The sequence below is a fragment of the Lucilia sericata genome, unplaced genomic scaffold, assembly GCF_015586225.1.
Source record: "Lucilia sericata isolate MDLA Ls3-8-SP2 unplaced genomic scaffold, ASM1558622v1 Contig001103F_arrow, whole genome shotgun sequence".
NCBI lineage: Eukaryota > Metazoa > Arthropoda > Insecta > Diptera > Calliphoridae > Lucilia > Lucilia sericata.
In genome coordinates this window covers 89,086-100,958 of record NW_023995075.1, presented here as the reverse complement: position 1 = coordinate 100,958, position 11,873 = coordinate 89,086, and the positions used below count along the sequence as shown (strand labels likewise).

At 29.3% G+C, this 11,873-nt stretch overlaps 1 protein-coding gene across 1 annotated transcript in view; it reads right to left on the bottom strand.

Moving 5' to 3' along the window:
* LOC119610002 (serine-rich adhesin for platelets) overlaps nt 1-11,873 on the bottom strand; it is a 35,239-nt gene extending 23,366 nt beyond the window's left edge. The window contains exons 1-7 of the mRNA XM_037965062.1: nt 11,419-11,873; nt 2,119-2,496; nt 1,933-2,050; nt 1,645-1,803; nt 1,485-1,570; nt 1,138-1,411; nt 1,028-1,072 (exon numbers count right to left, since the gene is read on the bottom strand). Of these exons, the coding sequence (XP_037820990.1) occupies nt 1,028-1,072; nt 1,138-1,411; nt 1,485-1,570; nt 1,645-1,803; nt 1,933-2,050; nt 2,119-2,495 (1,059 nt within the window). The 5' untranslated portion in view covers nt 2,496; nt 11,419-11,873. The remainder of the gene's footprint in view (nt 1-1,027; nt 1,073-1,137; nt 1,412-1,484; nt 1,571-1,644; nt 1,804-1,932; nt 2,051-2,118; nt 2,497-11,418) is intronic.

The window sequence follows — 11,873 nt, the reverse complement described above, 5'->3', positions numbered from 1 at the left end:
ACTGAACTAGAACTGAACTAGAACTGAACTAGAACTGAACTAGAACTGAACTAGAACTGAACTAGAACTGAACCAGACTGAACCTAGAACTGAACTAGAACTGAACTAGAACTGAACTAGAACTGAACTAGAACTGAACTAGAACTGAACTAGAACTGAACTAGAACTGAACTAGAACTGAACTAGAACTGAACTAGAACTGAACTAGAACTGAACTAGAACTGAACTAGAACTGAACTAGAACTGAACTAGAACTGAACTAGAACTGAACTAGAACTGAACTAGAACTGAACTAGAACTGAACTAGAACTGAACTAGAACTGAACTAGAACTGAACTAGAACTGAACTAGAACTGAACTAGAACTGAACTAGAACTGAACTAGAACTGAACTAGAACTGAACTAGAACTGAACTAGAACTGAACTAGAACTGAACTAGAACTGAACTAGAAACTGAACTAGAACTGAACTAGAACTGAACTAGAACTGAACTAGAACTGAACTGAACTAGAACTAGAACTGAACTAGAACTGAACTAGAACTGAACTAGAACTGAACTAGAACTGAACTAGAACTGAACTAGAACTGAACTAGAACTGAACTAGAACTGAACTAGAACTGAACTAGAACTGAACTAGAACTAGAACTGAACTAGAACTGAACTAGAACTGAACTAGAACTGAACTAGAACTGAACTAGAACTGAACTAGAACTGAACTAGAACTGAACTAGAACTGAACTAGAACTGAACTAGAACTGAACTAGAACTGAACTAGAACTGAACTAGAACTGAACTAGAACTGAACTAGAACTGAACTAGAACTGAACTAGAACTGAACTAGAACTGAACTAGAACTGAACTAGAACTGAACTAGAACTGAACTAGAACTGAACTAGAACTGAACTAGAACTGAACTAGAACTGAACTAGAACTGAACTAGAACTGAACTAGAACTGAACTAGAACTGAACCAGAACTGAACTAGAATTAAACTAGAACTGAAAACCTGATCCTATTTAAAACTTACCACTACAGATCCAATGGTTTTAAGAGCATTGTCTATTATAGAAGCCTAAAAACAAAAAAAGAAAATTATTCATTAACAGAACTCAAAGTTAAGCAAACATTTTTACTCACATTACGTATATCACGATAAAATTTTAAATTATTTAAAATCGTACGAGTAGCCGTACTATGCGTAGTATACATGGGCAAATAAGAGCCATACAAGTTATTGGAGCAGAGAGAAACCGAAGGTTTCATAAAACTTTCGGCAAAGTTGACAATCAGCAATTTATCGTCATCATCTTTTTGCATCATCATCCAACGATAGAAGACAATTATATATAACATATACAATTTATCGGGCAAGACATTGACTTCCGAAACTGGTTTAATGGGTATAAATTCACTGGAAATTTTATAACAAGTTAACATTTTTATAAGTTTTTCTTTGTATAAGTATACGAATAGGAAATATTTACCCAAATATTGCACACATTATATCCCGGGCATTGTATAATTTGGGTATATAAACTAAAGTACGTAAAATATTGTAGAGAGTGGCATCCTAAAATTTGAGTTTTATGTTTACAATTATTAGAATAGAAAAATATATTAGCATTTAGTTGTTAGAATACAAACCTCTTCCTCTTGTACCAGGTGTCTGCGCATTATGTAAATAATACGATGCGCTATTGCAAGTTGTTCTTGGGGGGTGTTGGCGGCATCCACACTTAGCCTAAGCTCACAGACTATAAATATGGACATAATCTCACACACTCTGTAATGATATTCTTCCAGCTGGAAAGAAACACACACACACACAAATTGAAATTATTTTTAGATATTTTTTTGGGATAATTTATTAATATTAAATTTAAATGTTTTGATTTCTAAAAAAAAAATTGTTTGAATATAACTTTAACTTACATCTGATAAACATGTACTCAACTGCTTAAAGATGTCAAGAGTGCGTACAATATTTTGTGACAATTTCAAACTCATGTCAGGGGACTCTAAAACTTTGCCAAAGATTTCATTGCAGCCACTTGAAAGAGAAAACCAAGTAAAGCAATTAAGTATTTATTTATAGAAATTATAGAATATTTTAAATACTTTTTATATTTATTAATGGTTTGCATTAATTGTGTGCTGTAAGAATCCTTATAAAGTCCCGAATTATAACGGCGTATATCACGATAGATATCATCAATAAATGTAAATAGTTTATACATTTTCAAATGTGTTGTTGTTGCTGCTGCTGATGAAGAGGACAAGGTGTTGGATGAAGTATTAGAGATGGAGGAAGGAGATGAGGCGGCAGCTATTGCTGCTGCAGTTGTTGATGTTGTCGGTAAAACTAAATTGTGATCTTTGGCGCTGTCTGTGTTTTTTGTTGTTGTTGCTGCTGCGGTTGTTTTGATTTCTTTTTTTTGTGGTCCAGCCACTTTAGCCGTACAAACTGTGGCTTTAAATTCTTTAAAAGACAACATGCTAAAAGTAGAAATAATAACAATTATTATATAAACAAAAAAAAACTAATTATAAAATTACAAAATAAACCCACTTTTTTGTTTAAAAGTATTAAGTTTTGTTTATAAAAATATAAAAAATTTAAATTGGTTTTTCGTTAATTTCTAATTGTGTTTAACACAACGTTTACGTCTGATTGTTATACAAAGACTGACTGGCTGAGTGAGTACAACTATTGGGAAAATTCAAATAATATAAATTTGTTAACATATATCCTCTCAAAAATAAATCTATGCAGGTAATAATCACCATAACATATACCAATATAGTTTGGAAATCATGTGTGTGCGTGTATGGACAGATGTAATCTTTGTTTTAACGTCTTCAGGTAGTATAGTAAAGGACATTTATGATACCTACATATATATGTATGTATAAAGGTATTTCCAAAAGTAGTTTCTCGAGTTTAGTCCTACCGGTTTAGGATGCTTAAGAAATTACACATACATACATATGTCCATATTATGTTTGACACTAATAAACTAATTAGCAAAGATATGTGTAGGAATCTGTAGCAGTTTTAATCTATTTAAAATAACAAATTAGTTTATAAAGAAATTGCTGAATATTCGAAATAAATAAATAAAATAAATGTTTTAAATTATTTTCAAAAATTTTAAGTTCGAAATAGAAAAATGTTTGCAAATTTTCCGCATATAAGATCATAATTTAAGGAAGTTCGAAATTAATTTTAAACATAACTGCCACCTCGAAATTGACAAAAATGAAAATTTTTTTGCCTTAGCAGTTTTTAGTAGTTTTTCTTTAAAACAAATTATCGACTTAGAGATTTTTCTATAGAAAAATTGTCTCCTTAATAGTTTTTCTATAAAAAATTGTTGCCTTAGTAGTTTTTCTGCAGAAAAATTGTCGCTTTAATGAATTTTTTATAGAAAAATTGTCGCCTTAGTAGTTTTTTTCGAAATATTATCGCTTTAATGATTTTTCTTTAGAATAACTGTCGCCTAAGTAGTTGTTCGTCGAAAAATTGTCGCTTTAATGATTTTTCTATAGAAAAATTGTCGCTTTAATGATTTTTCTATAGAAAAATTGTCGCTTTAATGATTTTTCTATAGAAAAATTGTCGCTTTAAAGATTTTTCTATAGAAAAATTGTCGCCTTAATGATTTTTCTATAGAAAAAATGTCGCTTTAATGATTTTTCTATAGAAAAATTGTCGCTTTAATGATTTTTCTATAGAAAAATTGTCGCTTTAATGATTTTTCTATACAAAAAATGTCGCCTTAATGATTTTTCTATAGAAAAATTGTCGCCTTAATGATTTTGCTATAGAAAAATTGTCGCCTTAATGATTTTTCTATAGAAAAATTGTCGCCTTAATGATTTTTCTATAGAAAAATTGTCGCTTTAATGACTTTTCCATAGAAAAATTGTCGCTTTAATGATTTTTCTATAGAAAAATTGTCGCTTTAATGATTTTTCTATAGAAAAATTGTCGCTTTAATGATTTTTCTATAGAAAAATTGTCGCTTTAATGATTTTTCTATAGAAAAATTGTCGCTTTAATGATTTTTCTATAGAAAAATTGTCGCTTTAATGAGTTTTCTATAGAAAAATTGTCGCCTTAATGATTTTTCTATAGAAAAAATGTCGCCTTAATGATTTTTCTATAGAAAAAATGTCGCCTTAATGATTTTTCTATAGAAAAATTGTCGCCTTAATGATTTTTCTATAGAAAAATTGTCGCCTTAATGATTTTTCTATAGAAAAATTGTCGTCTTAATGATTTTTCTATAGAAAAATTGTCGCCTTAATGATTTTTCTATAGAAAAATTGTCGCTTTAATGATTTTCTAAAGAAAATTTGTGGCTTTAATGAGTTTTCTATAGAAAATTTGTGGCTTTAATAAGTTTTCCATAAAAAAGTTGTTGCTTTAATGACTTTTCTTTATTGATTTTTTCAAAAAAAATGTTGCTTTTATAACTCGTTCATAGAAAATTGTCGCTTTGATGATTTTTTTATAGAAAAAAGATTACCTATAAAAAATTTTACAATTTTCATAAAATTATTAAATCAATCAGATATTAATAAAATTAACTTAAAAAACTGTAAGTATTTCAATAAATTATTAATTTTTTTTTATGAATTATTACATTATACCTCTCTAATTGCTTTTACTTGTATAAATATTTTATTGCATAAAAAAAGTAATATGCCATTTACATTCCTAAACTTTACAATAACATTGTTTTAACGTCAATTACATTATTATTTCTTAAGTATAAAACCAGTTATACAAACATAAATAGCTTGACATTTAAATTTTCTGCAATACAATAAATAAATCTTGAATGAAATTCTTAAGCACCATATTCTACATTTAATATGAGTTAAAATAAACTTTTAAGAATTTATTCTAAAGGAAAAAGTAATAAAAGGAAAAATTTTTCGTTCTAGAAGACGAACTCAGGATCTCAAGACTTCTGAATAGTATTTCTAAGAAACCAGTTCTAAACACTGTTTTCAAGTATTTCTGAAAAGCTTTTCTTAGTAACCAGTTTAAGAGTTACACATTGTTTCCATAAAAATATTAAAATTTTAATTTTTATGCAAATTTAGTGCATTCGAACTTTAATCTTTCCTACATGCTCTAAATATTCCTGCAAAAAAAAAACAAAAGAATGTCTACAAACTTATCACTGATATATACCGGCTAGCAACAACAAAGCATATTATTCTTTGCTGTGTTTTATCAATTAGAAATCTTTTTAAAGATTATTATATTAATAATATAAATAAATATATATCACACACTAAATGAAAGTGAAAATACACATCTTTTACACTTATTTCCATTTAAATTTGTATATATTTTCTGCTGACATACAATGTCTACATAGATAAAGTAAAAGATGTAGAAGAAGTATCGGTGAGTGATACCTCCACATCTTAATAATGCAAAGAAAATTAGTATAAAAAAAGTTCAGATATTCAGCATTGAATCATATTTAAAGAATAGAGTATATGGTATATAAAAGATTAATTATTGTTTAATGAGGGAACAATAAATCATGCAAAAAATATCAATTCTGATGATGCTGATGAATTTAACTAAAATTGAAATAATTGTAATTTTGAAAATTTTTAAATTTATGTATTTACATTTATAGATGACAAATTATTTATTGTTAATCTTGTTGTTGGTAATAAATAACTAGTTTTTTTTAATTTCTTAGATTTTAAATTATTCATAAAAACTTTCTTTTACGCTTGAATAGTGGGGAGAGATCAATGACTGATTGAATGGGCTTAAAATGAGTGTTTAGTAGTTGCAGATTAAAATGTTGATGTCAATTGTTTTTCTTTTCTGTTTTTCTGTCTGTTTTAGTTATGTTGCATATTTGTCATGAAATAATTTGACTTAACATTTTTTTTAATTATTTCAATCATGATGTTTATAATTATGACATAAAACCTAGTCTAGTCTATAGTCTAGTCTATAGTCTAGTCTATAGTCTAGTCTATAGTCTAGTCTATAGTCTAGTCTATAGTCTAGTCTAGTCTAGTCTATAGTCTAGTCTATAGTCTAGTCTATAGTCTAGTCTATAGTCTAGTCTATAGTCTAGTCTATAGTCTAGTCTATAGTCTAGTCTATAGTCTAGTCTATAGTCTAGTCTATAGTCTAGTCTACAGTCTAGTCTACTAGTCTAGTCTATAGTCTAGTCTATAGTTTAGTCTATAGTCTTAGTCTATAGTCTAGTCTATAGTTTAGTCTATAGTCTAGTCTATAGTCTAGTCCTATAGTCTAGTCTATAGTCTAGTCTATAGTCCTAGTCTATAGTCTAGTCTATAGTCCTAGTCTATAGTCTAGTCTATAGTCTAGTCTATAGTCTAGTCTATAGTCTAGTCTATAGTCTAGTCTATAGTCTAGTCTATAGTCTAGTCTATAGTCTAGTCTATAGTCTAGTCTATAGTCTAGTCTATAGTCTAGTCTATAGTCTAGTCTATAGTCTAGTCTATAGTCTAGTCTATAGTCTAGTCTATAGTCTAGTCTATAGTCTAGTCTATAGTCTAGTCTATAGTCTAGTCATAGTCTAGTCTATAGTCTAGTCTATAGTCTAGTCTATAGTCTAGTCTATAGTCTAGTCTATAGTCTAGTCTATAGTCTAGTCTATAGTCTAGTCTATAGTCTAGTCTATAGTCTAGTCTATAGTCTAGTCTATAGTCTAGTCTATAGTCTAGTCATAGTCTAGTCTATAGTCTAGTCTATAGTCTAGTCTATAGTCTAGTCTATAGTCTAGTCTATAGTCTAGTCTATAGTCTAGTCTATAGTCTAGTCTATAGTCTAGTCTATAGTCTAGTCATAGTCTAGTCTATAGTCTAGTCTATAGTCTAGTCTATAGTCTAGTCTATAGTCTAGTCTATAGTCTAGTCTATAGTCTAGTCTATAGTCTAGTCTATAGTCTAGTCTATAGTCTAGTCTATAGTCTAGTCTATAGTCTAGACTATAGTCCAGTCTATAGTCTAGTCTATAGTCTAGTCTATAGTCTAATCTATAGTCTAGTCTATAGTCTAGTCTATAGTCTAGTCTATAGTCTAGTCTATAGTCTAGTCTATAGTCTAGTCTATAGTCTAGTCTATAGTCTAGTCATAGTCTAGTCTATAGTCTAGTCTATAGTCTAGTCTATAGTCTAGTCTATAGTCTAGTCTATAGTCTAGTCTATAGTCTAGTCTATAGTCTAGTCTATAGTCTAGTCTATAGTCTAGTCTATAGTCTAGTCTATAGTCTAGTCTATAGTCTAGTCTATAGTCTAGCTATAGTCTAGCTATAGTCTAGTCTATAGTCTAGTCTATAGTCAGTCTAGTCTATAGTCTAGTCTATTAGTCTAGTCTATAGTCTAGTCTATAGTCTAGTCTATAGTCTAGTCTATAGTCTAGTCCTATAGTCTAGTCTATAGTCTAGTCAAGTATAGTCTAGTCTATAGTCTAGTCTATAGTCTAGTCTATAGTCTAGTCTATAGTCTAGTCTATAGTCTAGTCCTATAGTCCTAGTCTATAGTCTAGTCTATAGTCTAGTCTATAGTCTAGTCTATAGTCTAGTCTATAGTCTAGTCTATAGTCTAGTCTATAGTCTAGTCTATAGTCTAGTCTATAGTCTAGTCTATAGTCTAGTCTATAGTCTAGTCTATAGTCTAGTCTATAGTCTAGTCTATAGTCTAGTCTATAGTCTAGTCTATAGTCTAGTCTATAGTCTAGTCTATAGTCTAGTCTATAGTCTAGTCTATAGTCTAGTCTATAGTCTAGTCTATAGTCTAGTCTATAGTCTAGTCTATAGTCTAGTCTATAGTCTAGTCTATAGTCTAGTCTATAGTCTAGTCTATAGTCTAGTCTATAGTCTAGTCTATAGTCTAGTCTATAGTCTAGTCTATAGTCTAGTCTATAGTCTAGTCTATAGTCTAGTCTATAGTCTAGTCTATAGTCTAGTCTATAGTCTAGTCTATAGTCTAGTCTATAGTCTAGTCTATAGTCTAGTCTATAGTCTAGTCTATAGTCTAGTCTATAGTCTAGTCTATAGTCTAATCTATAGTCTAGTCTATAGTCTAGTCTATAGTCTAGTCTATAGTCTAGTCTATAGTCTAGTCTATAGTCTAGTCTATAGTCTAGTCTATAGTCTAGTCTATAGTCTAGTCTATAGTCTAGTCTATAGTCTAGTCTATAGTCTAGTCTATAGTCTAGTCTATAGTCTAGTCTATAGTCTAGTCTATAGTCTAGTCTATAGTCTAGTCTATAGTCTAGTCTATAGTCTAGTCTATAGTCTAGTCTATAGTCTAGTCTATAGTCTAGTCTATAGTCTAGTCTATAGTCTAGTCTATAGTCTAGTCTATAGTCTAGTCTATAGTCTAGTCTATAGTCTAGTCTATAGTCTAGTCTATAGTCTAGTCTATAGTCTAGTCTATAGTCTAGTCTATAGTCTAGTCTATAGTCTAGTCTATAGTCTAGTCTATAGTCTAGTCTATAGTCTAGTCTATAGTCTAGTCTATAGTCTAGTCTATAGTCTAGTCTATAGTCTAGTCTATAGTCTAGTCTATAGTCTAGTCTATAGTCTAGTCTATAGTCTATAGTCTATAGTCTAGTCTATAGTCTAGTCTATAGTCTAGTCTATAGTCTAGTCTATAGTCTAGTCTATAGTCTAGTCTATAGTCTAGTCTATAGTCTAGTCTATAGTCTTAGTCTATAGTCTAGTCTATAGTCTAGTCTATAGTCTAGTCTATAGTCTAGTCTATAGTCTAGTCTATAGTCTAGTCTATAGTCTAGTCTATAGTCTAGTCTATAGTCTAGTCTATAGTCTAGTACTATAGTCTAGTCTATAGTCCTACGTCTATAATCTACTCTATACTCTATCTATACTCTACTCTATACTCTACTCTATACTCTACTCTATACTCTACTCTACTCTATACTCTACTCTATCTACTATACTCTACTCTATACTCTACTCTATACTCTACTCTATACTCTGACCTATACTCTACTCTATACTCTACTCTATACTCTGATCTATACTCTACTCTATAGTCTACTCAACTTTATTGTCTGTAAATTTTGTATATCCTTTTAGTCTTAATACTTTTCTGTTACCCTGTTTCCCCACAACAGCAAGTGCCTGTTTGTCTGTCTGTCTTGCTATGCCTATTAAAGCTAATGTTGTGGCTTAAACAAACAAATGTAAAATATAGTTTACAATATACATATTCATGCATCCACAGTCTAGACTTTTGCACATGTTGTTGTATGTTAATAATTTATTGTTTCTTTTTTTTTCCGCTGATATTTTTTGTCTAGTTAAAGGGGTACAGTATTTGTTAGCGAAAAGAAATATTATTGATGATACAGGTATTTTTTTGCTGTAGTCATATGCACAGACATGCAAAGAAAAGAAAAACTCCTTTTTGCAGATACATATCCATAGCTAGATGGCAAAAGAGACAATTTTGAAAGTCTTAATGATTCTCGTTTTCTTTGTTTTTTTTTTTTTTTTTGATTGTGCGTTTTTTATTTGGTTTGTTTGTTGTCTTAAAACAAAGTTACATTTAAGCAAGCAGGTTGCGTATGCAAATAATTTACAATTTACTGATTTTGTTTTTTGGAGTAGAAAAACAAGTTGGGATTTTTGACATGTAAGTAATAATTTGGTTTTTTGTTTGTTTTAGGTGGAAAATAAAGATAAATTTAAATTAAGTCTAACTAGTTTTCTAACGGTTTTTAAAAAACCACTAATATGGTTTTAAAATCTAGTATAAATGCATTTATAAGTATATTTAAAGTTTTTTTTTTTATTATTTTTGGTACTTTATGTAAAATTTATTGTAGTTAGTTGGGAAACTAAAGCATGTCGATAGGAAAATTTGTCAGTCTCAATTATTCAAACATTTTTACGAAAAAGATTTGTAGTCGTTCCTCGACCACACAGGGTGATTTAGCTTAAAAAAAACAAAAATGCTTCATTTTATTGGTAACAATTTTTTTAAAAATTCTTAGCTGTAAAGGGTTGTAATGAAATGCTGTGTATATTCATCTAAAGGGGGAACGCCTTTTGCAAAAAAGGATTGCTATTTACAAAACCTATTTAAACATATACTGGTTTTTCGCAATTTTGGTCGTGCAACAGTCTGAACTACCCTTATTAATAGATTAAAGTATTCCGACTTTGTTCTTTATTTGTGGGACATGTATCCATTCAAATTACAACAAATACTGTAAAACTGAAAGCTATAAAAGCAGGATTTCCCTGCTCTTCATTTGCACATGGACTTTTGACACTTCTGTACTTATATTCTCAAATATGATCAACAGCCTTGTATATAATCTATAGTCTATTGTGGACATTGTATCAACCATATTTTGTATTTCCCTGGAAATATCTCTCGAAAATAATAGAACTATTACAACAACAACAAATAACCCCTTTAACAATATTTGGTTAAAAACGATTATCACTGCTTTAACCATCTTTAGGAGATTTGTAAACAATTATTCAGCTCATACTGTTCACAGCCTGGTAGACGGAGTTTGTTGTTATATTTTTTTTTCTCACAAAATGATCTGTTGGCATTAAGCTGGCAAAAAAATTTGCAAATGATATTAAAAATAGAATAGAAGATATAAACACAAAGGAGAAGAATAAAATAACAGGTTTAATAGCAACAATAAGCTAAATATGTATAAAAAATGTAAATAAACAGGAATTACAAAAGAAAAAGTCAAACAAAAAATAAGAACAACAAATAAACAGGTACTATATGTTTTATACATATGCATAAACTTCTCACGCATTAAACTTTTATACTATTTTCTTTTTTTATTGTAATTGTTGTTTTTACAACAACAAATAAGCGTAATGTATCCACTGGAGTAGTATTTGTTTAGAGAAAAAGTTTTGCAGCAATAATTACTTACAACAGCAAACAAAAAAATTTGATGATGCATATTGTTGAGAAAAAAAAAAGAAATAAAATAATTTACCAGATTTTGATTATACACTCACTTAACCAAACCCCCAACAGACTTGTTTTTCTACGCACTGCTTTTTTCATATTTCAATTGTTTTTATTTTTATCTTTCAACCAAATTATACAAAAATTTTCAATCACATTCTGTTTGCCCACCTTGCTTTAGCTTAGTTTCATTTGATGGCATTTCCTGAACCGAAATTTTAAAAGATACAAACAAAAAAAAATGTGGAAAAAATCTTCAGGCTGTGCCTCTGTTTCTACTAAGTTGGTCTACAGGAAAAAAATACTGTATTAACAAAAGCAACAACAAGAGCAGAAACAACTCATGAGTGAGCACCTTACTCACCACCACTAAGAAAGTTATGCAAAAAACAGTAATAACACACAAAAAAATAACAACGCAACTTACGTTCTTTTTTTTCTGTAACTATTTCAGTTTGGTTTTTGTTTTATTAAACTTTAGGTTTAAAAATCTCTTTCCGAAAACACTTTTATTTCTTTATAATATATTTCAATACTTTTGCTGCTAAAATTTCTGTAACAATTTTCTTTGAAAATTTCTTCTTTTTTTTCATGCTTTTTCTTTTTTGAGGTAATTTAATACAGAAAAATTAAAAATGGCGACCTCAGCCGAAAAAGACATAATACACTTTTTTTAATTCATTTTTTTCAGCAAATACACATTTTTCACGAGTAAATTTTTGCACTTAACACACGCAAATACTTAATTAACTTAGATTTAGTATTTTTAATGTATTAATTTTATTTTTTTCTATTAAAATTTATAATTTTATATATTTTACGTGAGCGAGTATGAAAATTTTCTTTTGCTTGTATGGCAGAGAACTGTGTCGACAAGTACTA